General features: G+C 40.2%; 1 protein-coding gene across 3 annotated transcripts in view; it reads right to left on the minus strand.

Annotated features, from left to right (window-relative positions):
* The window catches only part of Stk33 (serine/threonine kinase 33), a 180,126-nt gene that overhangs the window by 57,656 nt on the left and 96,899 nt on the right, over positions 1-25,571 (minus strand). For all 3 annotated transcript variants that reach the window (XM_015997283.3, XM_015997282.3, XM_076549974.1), the window contains 4 exons: positions 14,465-14,833; positions 13,559-13,672; positions 9,032-9,145; positions 6,847-6,951 (listed from right to left, as the gene is read on the minus strand). In XM_015997283.3, coding sequence (XP_015852769.1) covers positions 6,847-6,951; positions 9,032-9,145; positions 13,559-13,672; positions 14,465-14,677 — 546 coding nt within the window. In that variant the 5' untranslated portion in view covers positions 14,678-14,833. The remainder of the gene's footprint in view (positions 1-6,846; positions 6,952-9,031; positions 9,146-13,558; positions 13,673-14,464; positions 14,834-25,571) is intronic.

The following is a 25,571-nucleotide window of genomic DNA, read 5'->3' on the forward strand; positions in this document are numbered from 1 at the left end:
TAAAATACCTTGGGGTAACTCTAACCAAGCAAGTAAAAGACCCGTATGACAAGAACTTTAAGTCTCTGAAGAAAGAAATTGAAGAAGATATCAGAAAATGGAAAGATCTCTCATGCTCTTGGATAGGCAGGATCAATATGGTAAAAATGGCAATCCTATCAAAAGCAATCTACAGATTCAATGCAATCCCCATCAAAATCCCAACACAATTCTTCACAGACCTTGAAAGAACAATACTCAACTTCATATGGAAAAACAAAAAACCCAGGATAGTCAAAACAATCCTATACAATAAAGGAACTTCCAGAACCATCCCTGACTTCAAGTTCTACTATAGAGTGGAAGTTAAAAAAAAAAAAAAAAAGCTTGGTACTGGCATAAAAACAGACAGGTGGATCAAGGGAATCAAATTGAATAACTTGACTTTAATCCACACATCTATGAACAGCTGATTTTTGACAAAGAAGACAAAATTGTACAATGGAAGAAAAAACATCTTCAACAAATGGTGCTGGCATAAATGGATATCAATAGGTAGAAAAATGCAAGTAGATCCATATGTATCACCATGCACAAAACTCAAGTCCAAATGGATCAAAGACCTCAACATAAATCCAGTTACACTGAACCTGATAGAAGAGAAAGTGGGAAGTAGCCTTGAACACATTGGCACAAGAGACCACTTTCTAAATATAACACCAGTAGCATAGACATTGAGAGCAACAATTAATAAATGGGACCTCTTGAAACTGAGAAGCTTCTGTAAGGCAAAGGACATAGTCAATAAGACAAAATGGCAGCCAACAGAATGGGAAATGATCTCCACCAACCCCACATCTGACATAGAGCTGATCTCGAAAAATATATAAAGAACTTAAGAAACTATACATCAAAATACTAAATAACCAAATTAAAAAATTGAGTACAGATCTAAACAGAGGATTCTCAACAGAAGATTCTCAAATGGCTGAATACATTTAAGGAATTGCTCAACATCGTTAGCCATTAGGGAAATGCAAATTAAAAGGACTCTGAGATACCATCTTACACCTGTCAGAAGATTAAGAACACTAATGACAGCTTATGTTGGAGAGGATGTGGAGTAAGGGGAACACTCTTCCACTGCTGGTGGGAGTGCAAACTTGTACAGTCACTCTGGAAATCAGTATGGTGGTTTATCAGAAAATTGGGAATAAACCTACCTCAAGACCCAGCAATACCACTTTGGGACATATATCCAAAAGATGATCAATCATACCACAAGGACACTTGCTCAGCTATGTTCATAGCAGCATTATTCATAATAGCCAGAACCTGGAAACAACCTAGATGCTCCTCAACCAAAGAATGGATAAAGAAAATGTGGTGCATTTACACAATGAAGTATTACTCAGTAGTTAAAAAAAAAAAATGGCATCATAAAATTTGTAGGCAGATGGATGGAACTAGAAAAAAATCATCCTGAGTGAGGTAACCTAGACCCAGAAAGACAAACATGGTATGTACTCACTCATATGTGGATATTAGATGCAAAGCAAAGGGTAACCAGGATACAATCCACAACCCCAAAGAAGCTAGGTTAAAAAGGAGGACCCTAAGAGGGACATGTATGGAGGGCCCCAGAAAGGGGAAATAGTATCTTCTGGGTAAACTGGGAGGAGAGGTAGAAGGGAGGGGATGGGGGCAGAGAACATGAGGGACATAGTGGAAGAGCAATGAAAGAGATACCATGATAGAGGGAGACATCGTGGGGATAGGGAGAAACCTGGTGCTAGGGGAATTTCCAGGATTCCACAAGGATGGCCCCAGCTAAGGCTCCTAGCAAGAATGGAGAGGGTGCCTGAACTGGCCTTCCCCTGTAATCAGATTCGTGACTACCCTAATTGTCATCATAGACCCTACATTTAGTAACTGATGGAAGCAGATGTAGTAATCCACAGCCATGCACTGGGCTGAACTGCAGAGCCAATGAAGAGATGGGGGGGGGATCATATGAACAAGGAGGGGGTGTCAAGACCATGATGAGGAAAACCACAGAGACAGCTGACCGAAGTTGGTGGGAGCTCACAGACTCTGGACTGACAGTTGGGGAACCTGCATGAGACCGAAGTAGTCCCTCTAAATGTGGGTGACAGTTGTGAGGTTTGATCTGTTTGCAGGGCTCCTGGCAGTGGGACCAGAACTTATCCTAGATGCATGAACTGGAGTCTATTACCTATGATGAGACATCTTGTCTAGCCTTAATGCAGCAGGGAGGGCTAGGCCCTGCCTCAACTTGGTATGTCAGATTTTGCTGACTCCCCAAGGGAGGCCTTATCCTCTCTGAGGAGTGGATGGGGCTTGGGATGGGAGAGGTAAAGAGGTGGGAGAAGGGGAGGGAAGGGAAACTGAGGATGGTATGTAAAATGAAAAGAAAAATTTTTAAAGAAAAAAAATAAAAGAGCACTGGCTACTTTTCCAGAAGACAGGTTCCATTCCCAGCACCCACATGACAGCTCACAGGCATCTGTAACTCCAGTTCCAGGGGAATCCATCACCCTCTTCTGGCCTCTGAGAGAAGTGCATGTGTGTGGTACACTGACACACAAAATAAGTCTTTTTAAAAAACATTAAATGCGCCGGGCGGTGGTGGCGCACGCCTTTAATCCCAGCACTCGGGAGGCAGAGCCAGGCGGATCTCTGTGAGTTCGAGGCCAGCCTGGGCTACCAAGTGAGTTCCAGGAAAGGCGCAAAGCTACGCAGAGAAACCCTGTCTCGAAAAACCAAAAAAAAAAAAAAAAAAACATTAAATGCATGTTGATCAAAGTTATAGTGGTTAAAGTGTATTACTCAAGTCTTTCACAATAGTAGAAACAATTGTGTATATCTAGAGCATACGTAGACTTACAAGAAACCACTACACAATCTGAGTGGTTGATAAGCAGTATACAACCAATTAGACATCCATTTTCGTAGAATAGCTTCAACTGAAAATTGAAGCATTCAATGGAAAGTCTAGACATGTGTGTTTATGGGTAGATCTAGTGCACGTGACTCAAAATCAAACAACACAGAAATGGACAACCACATATGACCATTTTCCTTGCCTTCAAACTCTTGTAGATTTGGGCTCCTGCTTCTACACATGATAGTGTAATAGACTAGTTTGCCCCTCTGCTTAAATAATTTAAGAACTGGAAAGACATTAGTCAGCATAGAGAGCAGTATTCTATGAAAGAGAGAAGCCCATGAGGCAAGCCCCATGATTGTCCTAACCTCTGAAGAGTTGCCGTACCTCAGGGCAAGAAGGAGTTTCAATAAGAGATGATGAGAAGAGATGGGCATCTATGAATTAGGTGGCATCACAAGCCTGCAAAGAACAGCAGCAGTGATGGGAGGGGAGGAAGCTGCTGGAAACTGCCAAGGCCAAGTGTGTAACCTACAGGAGTACACCTTGGAGAACTTTCAGGTCCAAAGGCCTCCATGAATTCAGGAGATGGGAGTCCAGAAAAGCCAAGACAATTCAAGTTTCCAGGGAAGAATATCAAAGAGGGAAAATATGTACACAAATACCCCCCTCCCCCCCCCCCCCCCCCCGTGCACACACACAAACATAATGGGGGGCAGGGAGTCTTTCTCAAATCTTCAGCAGAATGTTAATCAGTACGTACTTTGTCCCAAAGCTGGGAACTAACCATGTGAAAGGCCAGAGGAGACAGTCATTGGTGCTTATGCATGGCAGAAATACTGTGTTCCCATTAGCCAGAGAGAGAAATCTCATAATTCATGTAGCATTGGAGAGGGTATGAGTATTCAGAAGGCCGCACCTCAGTAGAAGGGTAAATCTAGTCCTATAGAGGATACTCTGTTGTCCCTCACAAAGGATAAATCAAGCACCAAAGGTACTGAACTGTCTCCAAATTACTTACTATGTCATAAAAATAAAGTTCAAGAATCATTACTAGGCCAGATGTGTTGGCATATGCCTGTAATCCCAGCCATTGGAAGCTGAGACAAAAAGTTCACTAATTTCAGGGTTATCTAGTGAGACCATATCATCTCTCCTCAAAATAGTGGTAAGAAGCCGGGCGGTGGTGGCGCACGCCTTTAATCCCAGCACTCGGGAAGCAGAGCCAGGTGGATCTCTGTGAGTTCAAGGCCAGCCTGGGCTACCAAGTGAGTCCTAGGAAAGGCACAAAGCTACACAGAGAAACCCTGTCTAGAAAAACCAAAAAAGAAAAAAAAATAGTGGTAAGAATATAAAAATATAGCACCCCAAATGGTAATTTTTACAATGCCTGGCAGCCAATTAAAATTAACTGGCAACCAGGCTTGAGAGTGCACACCTGAAATTTTAGCACTCAAGCAGGAAGTAGGAAGTTCACAAGTTCCAGGCCAGCCTTGGCTATGTAGGAACTTCCAGACCATCTGCCCTACATAGTAAGACCTCGTATTAACAGACAAAAATAGGTAAATAAATATGAAAGTAACAGATATGCATAGTAAGAAAATATAACCCAGAACAAAGGAGGAAAGCCTATCAAAACTGAATTAACAATGACATACATAATATAATTAGTAGGAAAATGACTTTAGTTCTTATCATTATATTCATGAAGTGGGGAGACACTGAGTATGTTAACGTCATATGTTGACTATACACATGAAGGAAATCGAATTTCCACTGGACAAAATGATAAAACATTAGATATTATAAAAAATTAATGAATCTGACATCATGGTAAAATACAAATTACACAGATTAAGCACAGAAAAATGCTGGAAGATGAGCAGAATAGCAGTGTATTATGAGCAATATCAGGTAATCCAGCATATGTACCAAGTCTTCCAGAGTAGGACAAGGAAACAAAAAAATACTTGACAAAATAATTACTAAAATTATCCTAGATCAGATGAAAATCAAACTCACAGACCCAAGAAGTTCCATGAACCCCAAGCAAAAGAAACTTGAAGAGAACTTTATCAAGATTTATTGAAATCAAACTGCCTAAAACTGATGATAAAAAGGCTGGTAAGGGGGGTGGAGATTTAGCTCAGTGGTAGAGTGCTTGCCTAGCAGGCGCAAGGCCCTGGGTTTGGTTCTCAGCTCCGAGGGGAAAAAAAAAAGAGGCTGGAAAGATGGTTCTGTGGTTAAGAGCATTTGTTACTATTGCAGAAGACTGGCTTCAGTTCCTAGCACCCACGTGGTGGCTCACAACTGTCTTCTCCAGATCCAGACAATCTGTAGTCCTCTTCTGACCTCCCTGAGCACAAGGCACGCAAAAGGAGTACAGACATGTATGCAGGCAAAACAATCATACACAAATAAAATTTTAAAACTGATGACAAAGAACAAAGTTATTCACAGAATATTTGGGGATAAAAGAAATCACAATCCAGGGATGGAGGTATAGCTCAGTGGTAGAAGAAGGACAAGACTTAACATGCACAAGGCCAGGGGTCTGACTTGCAGGATCACCAAAAAGAAAAAAGGACAATTGTGGTCCTGTTGCCAAGCACTTTCAGTTAATACAGTGTAATGCATAACCCAAATTGACTATTAGTAGCTACTTTCGAGTCTGGCAGAGAAAATGAAGAACAATAGCTAACATCTGATGAGACGGATGCATTATACCCATGCTCCCATTAATCTTTAATCCTTCAACAACCAGATGAGTCAGCACTTCACAGGTGAGACACTTACCCAGAGAGAAGTTGAATAACTTGGCCATATTCTCACAGCTAAAAAGTGGTGGAACCAGGATTTAAAGAAACAGACTATCTGTCCACATGCCTAACCACATAGCGTGCTGCTTCCAGGCAGTGCAAGTGATGCCCAAGTTCACCAGGGGAAAAAACGCCTACCGCTAAGATTAGAGAATGATGATATCTAGGACAGAAGGGAGACAAAGCATGCTGGAAAGATGAAGATAAGAACTTGTTATGCCCTGTTCAGCCGATATCCCTGGGAGGCCTGCTCTCTTCTGAAGGGAACGGAGGAGGAGTAGATCTGGGGGAGAGGGGCCCAGCAACTGAGAGGAGTCGGGGGAGGGGAAGCTGCAGTTTGGATGTAATGTATGAGAGAAGAATTTTTTATTGTATTATTTTTATTTTATAATTTAATTTAATTTTACATATCAGCCACGGATTCCCCTGTCCTCCCTCCTTCCGCCCCCCGCCCCAACCCTCTCCCCTGCCCACCCCCCATTCCCATCTCCTCCAGGGCGAGGACTCCCCTGGAGATTCAGCTCAACCTGGTAGATTCAGTCCAGGCAGGTCCAGTCCCCTCCTCCCAGGCTGAGCCAAGTGTTCCTGCATAAGCCCCAAATTCCAAACAGCCAGCTCATGCACTAAGGACAGGTCCCAGTCCCACTGCCTGGGAGCCTCCCAAACAGTTCAAGCTAATCAACTGTCTCACTTATCCAGAGGGCCTGAGAAGAATTTTTTTAAAAAGCATTTTCTACATTGTGCCAAGTAAACCTCTTCAATTTGATCATGAAGCTAACCTTGCAAAATCTTGACAATAATCAAATGGTCTCTAGGAGAGAGACTAAGAGCAAATGCACAAAGATGCCATCTCAGAGGAAGCTCTGCTCACTTTTGGATTTGCATGAAGCTATTCTAGTCTTAAACATTTGTTTCTAATGTGCTACCCAGAACATATAACTAAAGACATCAATCTAATCATTACACACCTAATTATACAATCAATAATAAAAGTCCTCAGGAATGTTCTCATCAATCTCTGGTGACAGACTTTTGCCAAGGACATGAGTAACTGTGCCCCAGAGGGCTACTTTAGAATGGGATGATATTCGTTTTGTAATAGTAACAACCTTCAGACTGTAGTGCCTGGTGGAACTTTACCTTAGGCGTCTCAAACACTTGTTCCAGATGGATGATGTGTTTATGGTTGACACTCTTTAGGATGTTCACCTCCCGCTCAAGTAACTTCACAGCGGAGCTTCCAGCCTTAACGAAGAAACAGATTGCACGTGGGAATGCCATACCTCCTTTCCTCAGTATGAAAGTTAGCTATTTTATGCCTTTTCCTACAGTTCTGTACAGTATCTTTCTTAAATGATACCATGCAGTTTATCCCATAATCAGATCAAATTATGCCCCTTCTTTCCCTTGTCCAATTTCAAGCTGTATTTCATTTGGCCTCAATCTCTTGGACTGTTTCCATAAATTAGCTACAACATGGTCTCTGACCCCTCACAAACTTTAGCATACCTTTTTGATATTTCATTTCCTTCCATCACAGTGATCCTTTCACATTAGCATAACAAAAACAAAATCTTCTAGGGATATCAATCAGAGATGGCTTTATAACAGAAAATTTTTATTTTGTTGTCTTGTTTTGATTTTGTTTATATGTATAATAAACAGAATAAATAATATATTATATTTTTATACATATACACATACAGCAGGGAATGGGATCTTGTATTTAACTTGTATGTTACTTTCTGGTCTCCCTGGTTAACTGAGGAGAGAGAGAGACAGAGACCTTGCCTTCAGACTAATCCAACATCAGCTGTGTCTCCTAACATCTAATCCTTACCATGCCTAGGACAAAAGGTCAGATGAAGAGATCTCCAGGGTACACATGGATGTCCTTCAGATGTAGGTAAGATTGTCTAATCATCTAGAAAATTCTAGGGTGCTCCCCTGCTACTGGACTTGCCATTATCTTATCATAAATCTTCTCTTCTTTTATTTTTTGTCCTTTTTTAACAGAAAAATATTCTTGAAAGAGGTAACAAAGGACTTATTTCTGCAAACACCTTTAGCCCCCAATTTGGGAAAGTACAGAAGGGTTCTTAAGGAAACAGACTGACCATAAGGCAAACATTTTTTTAGTTAAAATTTTACTTAGGGCCATTCCTGCTTCCATTCCCTTTCCTGTTTACCCTTCACCATCTTTGAGTGAGGAAGACACTGGCCACTCTGCTCCACCCACCCGAGTAGGATAAAAGCACATTTTAAGCTTAGCCTAGAGCTCAGAGAAATAGTGACCATGAGGAGTGAATGCCTGTGAAGAGCAGTTCTGCACAGTTAGCACAACCTCCTGCTACTCATCTCAATTCTGTCCCTGCTCTTTCCCCACATGGCTTGACCTGTATGTACTGCAAACATACACTGCCCGGTTCCTGTATTGACAGGATCACTTGATTTGGTTACTTTAGTATACTGTACTCCCAATATCAGTGTGGGAGTGACAGAGTAACTCCTAAAGTTGCAAATACAAATCCCCAGACTGAACCTTTAGCCCTGACCGTGAAAAAGCAAAGAAATGGCATGCCAGGCAGCCCTGTGGTGTGCTACCTTGAGTTCAAAAGATTGTAAAAGATGCTAGAAAGGCTCTTAATTGCTTTATTAAAGCTGGTATGTCACCTCATTAAACTTGGAAATTTGCTATAATTACAAAAAATATATATAGGCTACTGCTTAATTTTATGGATTCAATACTTGTTATCACAAATCCAAGAAGAAAACACCATAATGGTGTCATTTTGCTTCTTTATCCAGACAGAATTTTTTAAAAGTTGATGAGCTCATGTAAAGTTTGAGATCTTAGATTCTGGCTTAAGGAGAAGCCCAGTCCCCTGCCAACAAGTAACCCAGAGGGGTGCAGCAGACACACAGGGACAATAGACTGGATTGGAGTGGGGATTGCCAGTAGTAAGGAAAGAGAATTAAATGAGACAACAAGAAAAGTGTATCAAGTAATTTAGGAGGGCGGCAGGATCTACTTGCAGCTAAGCCGTTCACACTTACAACCCTATGCCTGCATAGACCGACTTCAGAGTCACTCCGGAGTTTACATATTTGGTTATACTGGCTGTGGTGATGCTTTTGCCTTTTCCAGACAACACACGTCTACCTGAGTGCAGGAACCAGTCCTTCACAGGAGACTAGAGCAGCAGTTAGCCCAGCCCTGGCCCTCGGAAGACACAACTTGGGTTAGTATAGAAAGCTGCACTGCCCACTTTTACCCCCACCCTAGCACTGGGCCCTGAGGGTTGCACTGGGAAAGAAGCCTTACCTTTTCTTTATTCACTTTCTTAATTGCCCACTTAGCTCCTGTTTCCTTGTCCGTAACTTCACTGACCATTCCAAAGCTCCCCTGTCCCAATATTCTTCCGAAGGTATAGAATTCCTGGAGACAAAACAAGAGCTCCTCTGTCTCTGTGGCTTTCATCAGGCATTAGAAATGAATACACAAGCTGGGTGTGGTGGCACACTCCTTTAAGGCAGGTGGATCTCTGTGAGTTCAAGGCCAGCCTGGTCTACAAAGGGAGTTCCAGGACAGGCTCCAAAGCTACACAAATAAACCCTGTCTCAAAAAACCAAAAAGAAAAAAAAATGAACACACATTACTGAAAGATATCCGTTCAAGGGAGGAAGAATTCTGTTCCAGGATAAAATCAAATAGAGGTACTATGTATTTGCTTCGGTGGTAACCAATACATCTTAACGAACCACAGTCAGGTCTCAAGGGCTTTTAATAATTGTTTACTTTTTGCAAGAAAACTACAAAAGTTCTAATGGCAAAACGTGGAAAAGTTAAAAAATACAGAAGTTGAGTTCTTTCAATCTACACATTATAAAGTAATGCTAATATAAAATTTCATAATAAAATGAAATATTTTCATAAGGAAAAAAGTGAAATATTAATATATGTATGAACTTGATGCATAAACAATACATTCAGCAAAAGTTCCCCCCAAAACTCTGAGATTCACACTATGAAATCAATACCAATAACCACCAGACAGGCTGGGATGTTGTTCAATGGTTGAGTATGTGTCTGTCATGCAGAGGGCCCTGAGTTTGATCCTAAAACAATGAACAAGTGCCTCCTTCTCCACCTAAAAGTTCTTTTTAATCTCCTTTATCTCTGTGTTAGTTCTCTTGCCTTATTTGTTTTATTTTAGAAAAAATAAAAAATTTAATAAAAATTAGAAGCAAGAAGAAAATATACTATCCATGATACCATTATCTAAACCAGTGGTTCTCAACCTTCCTAACGCTGCAAACCTTTAATACAGTCCCTCATGTTGTGGTGACCCCCAACCATAAAATTATTTTATTGCTACTTCATGACTAATTTTGCTACTGTCATGAATTGCAATATAAATATCTAATAAGCAACTCTAAATGGGCTGCGACCCACAGGTTGGGAACCATTGATCTAAACCAAAAATCTTTCTGACTTGTCATCTAACTTTTGTTTACAAAGAGGGAATGAACTGGTTTGGCCAACAGCAGTGTTCTGGTCACAGTGCCAAATAAAAACCACACAACTCCCTACAGTTTCACTTCTTGGGGATTGGCAGGAGTCAGATTCTGTGATGAAGATCATCAGCAGAGAACTGATGAGTTTCTGAACCCATCACACACAGGGGCTAACACATGGGTGTCAGAGCTGAGTCAGAGCCTCCAGGGGCAGCGTCTGTGGCGTCAGACAGCCCAAGCCTCCCCTAAGAGATTCCACTCTAACCCTGGGTGGCCACCTTCACCTGTACCATGAAACAGGCACTGCACTGCCCACACTCCTTCTGCTTTCATTTCTGTCTTGCTTTTCTAGATGACTGAATGCCCCGAGAAGCGCTTCCCTGCTAAGCTGCACCACGGTGACTGTACCTTTATTTTTACTCAGCATGATGACTGGTCCCCAACACTACTACCACTTTCTTGCTTATTCTGGCTCATTTTGAATTCTAAGATGGCTGCTTATGGGAAAACTATTCTTTTGTGTCTTTTAAAAACCTCATCCCTTCTTCTTCCCTGATATCATATAATAGCATAGTAGTGAGAATTAAAGTCAGAAAACTTAATTAGTTCCCAAAACAAAGACTTTAAATTGTGTTCATTTATATGCAGCTGCTACCTATGTTTTATAGATTATATCTTCAATAAAATGATTATTTACCTGGATTTTTTTTTTTTTTTTTTTTTTTTGGTTTTTTCGAGACAGGGTTTCTCTGTGTAGCTTTGCGCCTTTCCTGGAGCTCACTTGGTAGCCCAGGCTGGCCTCGAACTCACAGAGATCCACCTGGCTCTGCCTCCCGAGTGCTGGGATTAAAGGCGTGCGCCACCAACGCCCGGCTTACCTGGATTTTTTTTATCTCAGAACAAAATCATATTTATTGTTTCTTTCCAAATTTCCCCCCAAAACCTAAACTTTTATCTCTCTCTAAACACACAGAACCATAACTTGAATAGAGCATTATAACACTGGTCTAAGTCGAATGTTTAGAGAATATCCAATTATATTTTATAATTTAATTTTTTCTTCAACTAACTGCTTGATACATCATCCCAAAATGATGAAAATAAAAAAGAAATGGCTTCTGATCTCTACTAATTTTAAAGGGATGGGATAGAAATGGTATTTTAGGAAGGTTTAGGAAGGTTATTACAGGAAATTGTAATAGTGTAGAACATAAAAAGCACATGTGGCCTGATCCTGTGGCAAACATGGGTCTATGTGGAGGTGCTGATGCTGATGTCTAGAAAGATATGAAAATATGAAGAAAAGCTACAGGCAAAATCCTGAACAACTGTAACTTTGTTCATTATTCTCAAAGTATTTACAGTGAGCCTGTCCATGTCAACAGGGAAGAAGCTTAAACTTCAACTTTCCTATTGAAGGCTATTTCTCTAAAGTGTACATAAGCTTAAATATTGTACCATTTCATAAAGAGAAATAGGATAAAATGAAGTAATGGTGAATATTAGACTGGTCATCTCTAACCCACATCTACATTTTCACAATGAATACATTTTGCTTTTAGAAAGGTTCTTATGGCTAACTTTAAAACTTGGTAAATTTGTGTGTTGCTTTAATACAGTACTTTTATTTCAGAAAAGGCTTATGCTTTTCAAGTCAAATGTTTCAGGTTTTCCTAATAACTTCAAATAAATTAATAAAATAAATTTTAAAGTTATATAATACTTATGCAATGTTTCTTACAATTATTCTTTTCATAGTTCCTTTGATCACATTTTAAAGGGACATGTTTTAATTTTCAAGTAGTTATATTTCTTTCTTTCTTTTTTGCCTTTTCTCTTATGTGTAACATGTTCCCACATGTGGATGTGCATGCACATGTGTTTGAGAGTGGGTAGAGGCCAGAGGGCACCACCAGGTGTCTTTTTCAATCATTCTCCACCTTATTTTTTGAGACAAGGCTCTCACTGAACCTGGAAGCCAGTTAACTCCTGTCTCCTCTCCCCAGCACTGGGACTACAGGTGCTACTGTACCCCACTTTCTACACAGGTGCCACTGTACCCCACTTTCTACACAGGTGCCACTGTACCCCACTTTCTACACAGGTGCCACTGTACTCCACTTTCTACACAGGTGCCACTGTACCCCACTTTCTACACAGGTGCCGCTGTACCCCACTTTCTACACAGGTGCCAGGGATCCAAATTCTGATCCTCATGCTTGCCCTGCATTTCCTTTAGAAAAACCTCAGTGTGCTTAAAATTTTTACTGTGGTCTTTACTTCCTTTCCTCAGAGGCTGTTTTCAATTGTCTCAGCTCTGTCACAAACCATTGGCTTCAAGGAAACCTGAAAGAAAGTTCAGGTCTGCTGTGTCTTTATCCTTGGAGTCATCCATCACCTCTGGTTCTTACAATCCTCTGCCTCCTCTTCCACATAGATCCCTGAGCCATAAAGGGAGGGGTTTAATGAAGACATTTAGAACTAAGTGCTCTGAAGTATCTCAGCACAATGTGCAGTCATGGGTCTCTGCGTTAATTCCCATCTACTGCAAGAAGCTTCCCTGATGAGGGTTGGACAAGACACTGGTCTGTGGGTATAACATTATGTCATTTGAAGTCATTTTATTACTATGTTCTGTTAGCAGAATGATAGTGTTAGGTTTTCCCCCAGGGCCTGTGGCCTAGCTAGTCTTAGGTTCACATGTGAACTCACAGAGACTGTGACAGCACTCATAAGACCTGCACAGGTTCAAGACAGAGAGGTCCCAGGACTGAGAGGGAGGAATGGACATGGAGTTCACCCCTAACCAAGAAGTTATTTGAAACTGATACCTGCTGACAAACGGAAAGTCAATTTCTCCAATCCAGTGGAATTAAGTGTATTAACCACATTCCAGGACAGGCCCATGCCCAGGAGCACTTGGCCAACACAAAATGAACTCCATGTTTTTTGTTTGTTTTGCTGTTTGTGGTTTGTTTGTTTGTGTGTGTGTGTGTGTGTGTGTGTGTGTGTGTGTGTGTACTTTTCATATCGTTCTTGGCATTTTTGTCTTTTTTGTCTTCTACTTGTTTATTTTTGGTTTTGTGTTTTTGTGGGGATTTTACTTGTTTTATTTTGAAAGAGAGAGACAGAGAGAAAGAAGATAAAGTTGTCTGGGTAAGAGGTGGGAAGAATCTGGGAGGAATTGGGGGAGAGGAAAATATGATCAAAATATATCGTGAAAAGTTTTTAATTGAAATAAGTAAATGTTGTTAAAAAGATGAAAGATAAAAACAAAATGTTTAAAAAGAAGAGAGCTGACCATCTCCAGCAGCCTCAGCTTGCTCCCACGTACCTCGATATCGGCTCCATTGTCCATTCTTATGTGCAGCACTTTCCCTTCTGTGACATTGCTCCGACTCCACTGTGGCTGAGAGCTTTTCCTCTCCAGGTTTGAAGTTCTTGTGGTCTAGGACCAAACGAGAATTATGAAAAATAACTCTTAAGATGTAACATTCTTATTAATAATGCACTCTAGTTGTGATCAGCCTGAATGGATACCATAGTCTTTACTGTATACAAAATCATTTACTGTCTTTTTCAAATCCAGAGTGCAGTGCCAGTCACTGACACATTAGGCTGAAGGAGCCCTTCAGGCGAGTGTGCAAGTGTCAGAGGGTTCAGGTGAAGAATGAGGGCCTGGCTTGTCCTAAACTTGTGTTTCTTGCCACCAAAATTGTGCTAGATTAAATACAGCATTCTACTATGCTTTTCATACCCATAAATACAATCAAATTAGTTTGATTAGAAATCCCACATTATTTGAAAATCACATGACCCAACCTTGCAAAGTATATTTTATATTTGAGATAGATAACTAGAGCTTCATTTTAGATAATGAAGCCACAATGACACCTGAACTGTTGTCATAAATCTCTCTATCAGTTGAAGAAAACTATCAAAAAATCCTATTTGGTTAAATTTGAAAAAGAAGTTTTTCCTGTATAAACAGCTTTTAAGAGCTGGAATAATAATGTTAGTTGTTTGGGATCCTGAGAAATAATTTTGACAGTGACTGAAAGTATCATAAAACACGTAACTATCCAACTCTGCTCATCTCTGCTGTGGGAAGCAAATAGTTCTTTAAGAACTTCAAGAAACCAATGAATTAGCTAACAAGGGCTCGTAGAACAAGGAAGAACCTAGGGATGGGAATGAAGAATGGGCTGTCAGTTTGTGTAGTAGAATCTTCAATATTTACCAAATCTTTCACAGAAGGCTCTCTGCTGCTATTTCTTTCTTTTTTTCTCTCTTGTGTTGTAAAATTGTCTGTACTACCAATACTCGATGTCTGTGACATTTCTACCACCAAAACTGGAGAGTTGACTGTTGAACACACACAAAGGAGATCAGCCTGAGAAGATGCACAGTGGGGGCACTGTGAAGGTATTTCATCCAAGCCATGGTCAGCCATTTGCTTAAATTTATAACAAAAAGAACTTGAAAGAGATGTTTCCACTTTGTGAGAAAGAAAACCAGGTCAAAGGGATGTGATGGACTGCTGGTAAGAAACGACTTCTGGTCGACAAGGTCCTTGGACTAATGAGGCACTATGCTTCATGCATGAGAGCTGTGGACAGAAAAGAAGGCACCATTCAGCAAATTCTTACCACCTTCCTGACAATCACAGGAAAATTAGCAACTAGAACCAAAATACTCCACCAAGAAAAGCTCATACTGAAACGAAAATTGGACTATAACATGGTTACAACCAGCAACAATAAGCCTAGCTTAGTATTTCTTAAGGTGAACTATTGCTTTAAAAATCTAAAAATGTTAGTGTAGAACAAACATATTGCTGTGATTTCTTGATTTAAGCTTTAGCCTACTAGCTAATGGCCTCAGAGCAAATATCTCTTATACACTTCACTAAAAGAAGGAATAGTTTGATTTTATAAAGCTATCTGATTGTTAAAGTTCAAAGGCAATATTAAAAGTAGCCTCACTTTTAGAGGGGAATAAATGGGTACAAGTTTTTTCTCAAGTTTAGTATTGTTATGTACAGAATTTTACCAAACTAGGCTCACTGGTTGTATGGAAGCAAACTGGAAAGATCTGAGCTGAAGAAGGAAGAAAGAATGTGCGCATTTGGAGAATGCCTTGGAAAATCTGTAGAAGCAATAAGGAGCATATTATTGTCTCTATGGCATCCAAGTCCAGATACTTTTAAAAGCATATTTTATAGATAGCTTCACCTGGCTTGGAGGTATAAAATATACTTTTATCCTCTGAAGTGGAATAAACTTGTTAGCATTGGAAATTAAATATCCTTATTTTGCTAAAGAAATGTATTTCTAGTCTTAGATACCTAGGACCAGTTGTTTATTTTTATTAATTAAAATTGTTCTTTGACAGTTTCATACAGAGAGAGAGAGAGAGAGAGAGAGAGAGAGAGAGAGAGAGAGAGAGAGAACACAATCTTACAAATGCTTGACTTTGTTTTTCAAGTACATGAATCAAGACAAAGATAATTTGGAATATTCCTTCATACATTTTATGATTGAATTTCGGGTCTAGAAGAAAATGCTTTGTATTGCAGGATAAGTATAAAACCTGTAACCATCAATGACTCAGAGCAATGGAATAGATCTGCAAATAACAGCCTTTATGTTCAGGGCAAATAGTTCTTTTCCTTGGCAGATGTAGAAAAGTCCCATGTCAAATGCATAAGGCATCATTCAATGGATGTGTTAGTAATAATGATGCTATGGCACTTTTTTCTTTAACAGTGAGAAGCAGAAATTTTTTATAAAAACTGTAAGATGTATTCATAGTGTAAAGGCCAATTTAAAATGTAGTTGAGTTTCTTCACTATAAACACCACTCCTAAAGCATGTTCACAAGGGTGAAGAGATGGCTGGGGCAGGGGGAGTGCTTGCTGCACAGGCATGAGGACCTGAGTTCAGATCCTCAGCACCCAAAGCCAGGTAAGCCTGGTGCTATGGGGAGGTAGAGACAGGTGGAGCCCCAGAGCTCACTGGCCTGACAGGCTAGCCCCATGAGTAATAGCCTACTCAGGTTCAGTGAAAGACCCTGTCTCAAAACATAAAGTGGAAAGCAACTGAGGAATATACCATGTGCAACACACTCACGAGAGAGAGAGAGAGAGAGAGAGAGAGAGAGAGAGAGAGAGAGAGAGAGAGAATGAATTTAAAAACCATACATATTCACAGATTTTCAACAGAATCCATAAACAACATACTCCATCCCTGCTACTAAGTTAGAAGGGTTTGATGTACCCTAACACCCTTCTCAGGCGTGTGGTTTGTAACCATTTTCACTGTGGTGATTGTTTCTTATTGACAGAAGCTTTAGTGTAATGTCATCTTATTTCCAAACAGTCACTTCTGAGGCCAATGGCAAGGAGCTTCCCTCTACATTCTCTTCTACATGTTTCACAGCTTAGGACTCATGTTTAGACGTTCCTTATTGCAAATTGATTGTTGTGAAACATGTAAAGGTCAAATTTCATTTGCATGCGAATATCTGGTTTTCTCAGCTTTATTTATTGAAGAGACTATCCATTTCCCCATATTGTCCTTGCCAAAACTTAGTTGACTATATTTATCAAGGTTTATTTCTTAGATATTGATTCTGTTCCAATGCTTTGCCTGTTTTTATGTCAAGAAGCTGCTGTTTTGATTACTATAACTTTTTACTACATTTTTTAAAGTAAAAAAAATGCCTCTGCTAACTCTGATTTTCTTGTTTTGTTCTTATTAGTATTTCCAGAACTAGGTTGAACAGAAATGGTGAGAGTAGGCTGGCTAGATGATTCTGCCAGTAACTCCTGGTGACCTGAGTTTGGTTCTCAGGACCCATGTAAAGGTGAAAGAACTCTACAAAGTTGTCTTCTGATATCCACAGGCAAACTGGCATGTGCATCCCACATACCTCCCCCCTCTTTCTCTCTCTGTCTCTGCCTCTTTCGTGTATGTGTGTGTGTGTGTGTGTGTGTGTGTGTGTGTGTGTGTGTGTGCGTGTGTGTGTGTCTGTCTGTCTGTCTGTCACTCTCTCTTTCACACACATATACACACTCTAATAAAATAAAATTTAATTTATAAAATAGGGAGAGTGAACATCCCTGCCTTGCACTTCATTTGAATGGAAAAGTACTGTTGCTTCACCCTGATCACATCAACTGTAGTGTCTTCATGCTTTTCCTATGCTGAAAAGCTTCCCTTCTGTACCTGAACTGTTAAAATTTTTTGTCCAGAAAGAATGATGAACATTTGCCAAATGCTTTTTCTATATCAGTGGAGATGATGCTGTGGTTTTTAACTTTCATATGTCGATGTGGCACATCATAGTGACTGGTCTGAAAATGTTAATCTAGCCTTTCATGCAAAGATGACTCCCACTTGGTCATCGTGTGTGTTGCTAAGTTCAGTTAGTAACATTTTAGTGAGGATTTTTTTGCATTGTATTCAGAGACAGTGACTTACAGTTTTCTTACAGTTTTTTTTTCTTGTTTTTTTTTTTGTTTGTTTGTTTTGTCTAGATTAGGTATGAAGGTGATCTTGACCTTATAAAATGTACTTAAAGGTATTCTGGGTTGATTTTTTTTAAGAGTTTAAGAAACAATGGCAATCAAGATTGGTTCCAGCACTGAGAGGGGGAAGTGGACATGGAGTCCCATCCATAACCAAGAAACTATTTGCAATTGATACCCACTGGCAAAAGGAAAATTAGCTGTCTTGAATGGAGTGACATTGAGTGTACCAAGCCCACTCCAGGGGAGGCCCTATGCACAGAGATAGTTGGCCGACACAAATAAACTCCATGGTTTTTCTGTGGACTTTTTGTTTCATTCTGCTTTCTTTTATCATATTGGTCTTTCATTGTTTGTTTTTATTTTTATTTTTGTGGTTTGGGGAGCCATTTGAAAGGGAGAAAAAAAACAAAGTTCAGTTGGTAGGGAGGTGGGAAAAGCTGGGAGAGGGGAAAACATAATCAAAATATATGAAACAGATTTTTAAATAAAAAAAAGAAACATTGGCTATGATTTTTCAGTGTTTGGTAGAATTTAGGTATGAAGTTATCTGGTCCTAGGTTTATCTTTTTTGAAAGGTTTTTTATTACTTGTTCAATACCTTTGTTTTAACCCAATTTAAAAATGAGTTTAAAAAAACTTTAAAAAAACAAAAAGACATAAAAATTGCTAACAGGTATATGAAAAGATACTCAACATCAATAATTGAAAGAAAACAAAAATAAAAACACAATGAGCTATCATTCTACACCTATGTGAAATGCAATCGCATGGACATGCAATGTCTATTTGGGTGGTTAAGGAAACATATGAGAAGGGGCTGAGAGAAGGAGGACAAAGAGAATGGGTCCTGGCTGCTTCCTGTCCTGTTCTTTGTTGTCTGTCTCCTACGATGCACACAGTTGTCTTCCATAACATGATGCTTTTGCCCAAACACATGGAGACAAGAAATTATAGACAAAACCTCTGAAACCATGAGCTAAAATAAATGTTTCTTCCCCAAATTGTCCTGCCAGATATGTTGGCCACAGCAACACAAAGCTAACTAATACAATCTATAAAGATAACCAGTATTTAAAACAAACCAACAAAAAACATTAAAAGGTTAATTAGGGAAATGACTCAGTTAGTAAACCTGAGTTGGAGACTTGAGTTCAATGAACCCAAATGAAAATGCTGGCATGGTGATCGGGTTTGTAATCACAGAGCTGGGGAGGCAGAGACAAGAGGATCCCTGGGGCTCAGTGACCAGCCAGTCTAGACTAACTGGTGAGTTCTAGGCCATTGAAAGTCCCCGTCTAAAAGGAAGAGGATGGTGTTCCTAAGGATGACAATTGAGTGTCTTCTGGCCTTTGTGCTCATGCAAACCCACATATGACTGTGCACCCCATATACAAAGATGTGTACACACATCTATCTATATGCATTTGTTTAAGGCGAGCAGTAACAAATCCTGCTGAGGATGTACAGAGGACTGAACTCTAGTACACCACTGGTGCAAATAGAGACTGGTATGCAGTATGACAAGGAGTATGGTATGATGTTTCTAAAGAAATTAAAAATAGAACTATCATACAAGTCAGCCATTGCAATGTCTCCATAGAGGGGGAGTTCACCAGCTCCTAATGATTCCTACTGACTCTGCACTCCATGATACTGTTACGTTATTCACAATAGCCAAGAAGTAAATAAACCAAATGCCTTTGGATAGACAAAAGGGTAAAAAAAATATATGTGATATGTGGATATAATTCCTCTTTTAAGAAGGAAATCCTGCCGTTTGCACAACATGGGTGGATCCAGAAGATGGTTTACTAGGTGAAATAAGGCAAACACAAATCCTCCCCGTACACATGCAGTGAAAAGCCAAAAGATCTCAGATATAAGGTGGAATGAAATGTTGATCAACACAGTGTCAGGAGAGAGGAAACGGGCAAATAAAGTTAAAGGATATAAAGCAGATGTGCAGAATAAACAAGTCTAGAGATCTAATACACAGTGGGATTGAAAGGTAATAAAACTGTGTTGTATTAGGGAATTCTGCTAAAATAAGTCACTTTTAGTTGCTTCTTTCACAAAACAATAACTACATAAGATGATAAATATGTTAATCTGTTTCACTATGGAAAAAGTATGTTATATATACATATATTCCCTACCATTATGTTGTAACCTCAAATATACACAATAAAGTATGTTAAGTAAATGAATAATTTTCCATCTTAAGATGGATGTGGAGTGTCTAACAGCAGTTCCTCTTCTGCCCCTGTTCAGACAGCACATCCTGTGTGTGTTCCCCAGGCCTCAGTAAGGCAGCATCACACTATCACCCACACTGATGTGAGCTTCAGAGTTCTTTCCTGTTCCAGCTTTCTGATTTGCCCACTGCTCAGAGGTATTCAGAAGCAGGAGTTTCTGAATCTCCCAGGGGCTTCATTTCTGCTCTCCATCCTATTGGCCAACACATTTGCCAAAGCAATGTCTATCTCTTACCATAGCAATTCTGAAACAATAGATTGAATAGCTACATGCAGAATTTCTGGACAAGAGACCAAATAGGACAAACATTTACTCACATACATTTCTTTCTCATTTATAAATTGATGTGACAGATTTATTAACAAAGTAAATCTACAGTCTGACTGGTCAAATGTTCGTATTTTAGAGGCATAAAATTAAGCATTGAGAACTCTTCTTTATGTAAACAAGATTAATAGATCTTTTTCTATAGAATCATGAAATTATGTTCAAATGGGCATAAATATAAAAATATTTATTAGAAGCCAAAGATGATTCTGATACATTGTTTCTATGTGTCCTCAAAGACTGGACACATGTAAAAAATTTTAAAAAGCAAATAAATTCAAATCCTGTTGACATTTAGCTAGTGTATGAGTTTTCTTTTGGGTAAAGATTTTCTCTTCCTTTTCAGAACCAAGCTAAGTCAATGGAACAATTCTGATACTGAAAATCTCTGAGTTTTTATTTAATCATAAAAAGGTTTCTTACATATTGGTCCTAGAAAATACACTTACAGCAATTTCCTCAAGAAAATGAACACAAGAATGGTTTTATGAGATATAACTAGCTGTAATTTTCTTTGCCAAAAGCAATTTTTCAGTTTTCTTTGCTAAGACTGTGTCTACAAGAAACCTAAACAGTCAGTCAATTCAGTCAAAAATGTGTTCTATTCAAGTCCAGAAGAGCCTTACAGACTGCCTGACCTGTGCAGAGTGACTGACTGCACACTCACTGTTAACTCTGCGCCTTCTAGCACAGTCACAAGCCTAGAGAGGAAGCAGATGAGCTTTCCAGGCCACTCTTAGGTTTATAGACACCAGCTTGTCCACCATCCCACTGAGAACATGCTACAGAAATTATATTGTCTTATAAAATTATTTTTAGTATATTTAAATTTTGCATTATTTCAGAGATTTTTTTTTTTTAGAAAACTGGTTAATAGGGGCCAGAGAGATGGTTCAGCAGGTAAGAGTACTTGCTACTCTTCCAAAGGACCTGGGTTCAGCTCCCAGCAGCCACATCAGGCAGCACACATAACTATAACTACTCCAGTTTGAGGGGATCTGATGCCCTCTTCTGAACTCTACAGGCACCTGCATTCATATGGTGCACATACATTAACTGAGGCACACATAGATACATGTAAGTTATTTTTAAATTGTAAATGGGTGATGTGAGCTATTAGTTGTTTTTCTTTCTATTTTGAGTTACATAACATTCCTCACTGATTAAGCTCCAAAATGCAGGACAGTCTCAAATGTGGTCCCTAACTGATTATTAAAGGTAGAACAGAAGTGTTATTAAAGATAGTTTGGTGGGGCTGGAGAAACGGCTCTGTGGTTAAGTGCTCATACTGCTTTTAGGGGTTCCTTCTACCCCTAAAGTCTGAGAACCCAAGTTCAGTTTACAGCATCCATGTCAAAGGATCCACAATCACCTGTAACTCTAGCTTCAGGAGGTCTGACACCTTCTAGACTCTGTGGGCACCTGCACTCATATATGCACATTCACATTCACAGACACAATTAAAAATAAATGCATCTTAAAGTTTTTATTTCAAAAAAGAAGGCTTGGTTTAAAGACGTAGAATAAAGTCAGAAATATATATATATTTATTTATCTCTCTATCTCTATCTCTCTCTCTCTCTCTCTCTCTCTCTCTCTCTCACACACACACACACACACACACACACACACACACGACTCCCTCCTGTTATTCCTGTTATCAATGTCTTTTCTCCTAGATTACCAGTATCAGGAAACTTCATACACACACAGGCCCTTCTTTGCACACACTAGGCATTCAGTGAAAATTTGAATGTGAATTTTGTGAGAAAGAGCTAGAATTACAAATCACTCATATTTAAAAAAAAATACAGGAAAACCATCAAGGAAAGGAGAGGGCTGTATAGGGTAAGGGCTTCTCAGAGTGAATTTGAAGGCTTCCTCATGGAGCTGAAGATTTTGGACACAAAGGATTAGACCTCTCTGTGGCTTAGGGAGAACATACAAGCAACTAAAAACTAACACAAAGGGCTTCCTAACATTCACAGTTGTCAACCATGCAAGGTAGGATATCTCAATCAACAGAAGTACTAGAGCAGATGTAGGAAGGCCAAGTGGTTGGGGGAGCCATAAGGGGGATTAAGACTGGGAAATCTTGAGGTTCCTTCTACCCCTAAAGTCTGTGAAAATGAGTTATTCCTTCTGAGAGTGACCTGAGATGTAGCCACCAGTGTACAGGAATGGAATGGCAGTGAAGCCCGCCTCTACTGCAGAGTTCCAGTATTGCAATGGAAATCGTGCTGTCCTGCCACAGAGCAAACCAGTTGCAAGTCCCGGAGTTTGCCTCAGCCAGTTTGAATTCACCTGTAACAAAGTGGTGGCCTTAGATTTACCGTGTGGGTCGGGTGGTAATAAGATGGAGGGAGGGATGAACTGAAAGCTGAGTGTGCTGAGAAGTGGCCCTGCTAGAAAAGAAATGATGAAAGAGTAGAAGACATGTAAGGGAAAGGAGAGAAACGCGCTTTTTCTTGTCAAATCCAACAACAGTAGATTTGATAGTAAGAGTGGCTCCGTGAGGACAGGCACTTGCTGCCAAGCCTAATGGCCTGAGTTCCAACCCCAGGACCCGCATGGTAGAAGGCAAGAAGCCACTCCTCAAAGTTGTCTTCGGACCATCACTCACGCGCTGTGGTATGCACACATCTACCCACACATACATATATACACACCACAAGTGTAACTTAAATATTTTTAAAGAGTAAAAAGGTGGGTACAAATTGTTAGATAGATCACTATTAATATCAGTATACACTATAAAATGTTGTAGGTTTTGCCTGTCATCTGTATCTTAAATGTTCTCAGGAGCACTCAAGAGAAGAACTTCCAAAAGACAGCAATTTTCCATGCAATTACTTTGTTAGCTAAGAAAACGTATGGCATAAGCTCCAACTCAGATATGAGAAATGCATTCTGACCCTCAACATCATGATCGAAGATGAGAGTCCTAGCTCAGAGGGGTCAGACTCCACAAACCAGGCAACATCTAAATGCCTACAACATACCAACAGATGCCACGACCAATTTTAGAAAAATAACATTAATAAAATATAACTAACAACAAAAACTACTCCTCTGAACTCTAAGCTCCTTCAAGACAGAAATCATTTCCTCTTCAGCTCATTTTCTTTTCTTTTCTGAGAAAAGAGGGTTTATTTCTTCTTCTACTTCCAAGTCACACTCCATCATTGAAGAAAGTGATAGCAGGAATTCAAATAAGAACTGAAGCAGAAGCCATGGGGAAACACTGCTTACTGGCTGGCTCTCCGGCTCCTGCCCAGTTAGTTCATTTATACAACCCAAGACTACCTGCCCAGAGGTGGCACTACCCACAGTGGGCTGGGCCCTCCCTCCCATATCAATCAACCGTCAAGATAGTCCCTCACAGACAAAGACACAGGCTGATCTCTCTTTTCCAAGGTGACTCTTGGTTGTATCAGTGACAAAACAAAAAACAAAAAACTAATCAGGATAGTGATAAATTGGAGTTTTTTTCTATATAATTTTTTCTCTTTTCTCTTTATTAAGGAATTTTTTATTCATTTTATATGCCAACCATAGATCCCCCTCTCTTCCCTTCTCCCTCCCCTCCAGCCTTCTCCCCCACCCAGCCCACCCCCCATTCCCTCTTCTTAAAAGGTAAGGCCTCCCATGGAGAGTCAGCAAAACATTCAGCAAAACCCTTTCCCCTGCATCAAGGCTGTGTAAGGTATCCCACCACAGGTAATGGGCTCCAAAAAGCCAGCTCATATACCAGGGATAGATCCTGATCCCACTGCCAGGAAGCCCCTTAAGCAGACCCAGCTACACAACTGTCTCCTTCATGCAGAGGGCCCAGTCCAGTCCCGTGGAGGCTCCACAGGTGTTGCTCTAAATTTTGTGAGTTCCCACTAGGTTAGTTCAGTTGTCTCTGTAGGTTTCCCCATAATGATCTTGATGCCCCTTGCTCACAGAATCCCTCTTCCCTCCCTTCAACTGAACTCCTGGAGCTCGGCCTGGTGCTTGGGTGTGGATCTCTGCATCTGCTTCCATCAATTACTGGATGAAGGCTCTATGATGACAGTTAGGGTAGTCATCGATCTGATTACTGAGGTAGGCCAGCTCAGGCACCCTCTATCAAGATATCTCTTTCATTGCTCTCCCACTCTGTCCCTGTTCCAGCTTAGCCATCCTGTTCCCTTATGTTCTCATCCCCTATCCCCTATCCTCTATTGTCACACCTTGCCCCCAGGTTACTCAGATTTCATCTATTTCCCATTCCCATGCATCTCTCTTAGGGTCCTCTTTGTTAGCTAGCTTCTCTGGAGCTGTGGATTGTAGTCTGGTTATCCTTTGTTTTACAACTAGTTTCCATTTATGAGTGAGTACATACCATGTTTGTCTTTCTGAGTCTGCATTACCTCACTCAGGATGATATTTTCTAGTTCCATCCATTTGCCTGCACATTTCATGTCATTGTATATTTTACTGCTGAGTAGTACTCCATAGTGTATATGTGCCACATTTTCTTTATCCATTCTTCAGTTGAGGGGCATCTTGGTTGTTTCTAGGCTATTGTGAATAATGCTGCTATGAACAAAGTTGAGCATGTGTCCTTGTGGTATGATTGAGCATCCTTGGGTATATGCCCAAGAGTGGTACCATTGAGTCTTGAGGTAGATTGAGTCTCAATTTTTTTAGAAACCGCCATATTGCTTTCCAAAGTGGCTGTACAAGTTTGCACTCCCACCAATAGTGGAAGAGTGTTCTGCTTGCTCCACATCCTCTCCAACATAAGCTGTCATCAGTGTTTTTGATTTTAGCCATTCTGACTGGTGTAAGATGGTATCTCAGAGTCATTTTGATTTTCATTTCCCTGATTGTGGGAGCCCGTTCTCGGGTTCCTTGTGGCTTTACCCAGCAGGTCCGAATAGAGGATGATCAGAACCACGGGTCTGAGTGCAGGTGTCTGAGATGGTCTGCACTTGGCTGTGCTGGGGGAGGAGGTCTTTTGCTCCACCCCTTGGCGTCTCTATAAAAACCCTGGACCAGAGACAGTCGGGGCCCGTTGGAATAGGTTCCAGGCCCTCTCGAGGCTATCCTTTATTTTCTATCTGTTTATCTCTGCAAGATTCTCTGCTATAAATCCTTCTATCTAATATTTCCTGCTGCTCGCACTCAAGAAAACTCTGGGGAACTGTGGGGGTGGTGGGTAAACGCCCCATACCTGATGGCTAAGGATGTTGAGCAATTC

This window comes from Peromyscus maniculatus, chromosome 1, assembly GCF_049852395.1.
Source record: "Peromyscus maniculatus bairdii isolate BWxNUB_F1_BW_parent chromosome 1, HU_Pman_BW_mat_3.1, whole genome shotgun sequence".
In the NCBI taxonomy this organism is placed as follows: Eukaryota; Metazoa; Chordata; class Mammalia; order Rodentia; family Cricetidae; genus Peromyscus; species Peromyscus maniculatus.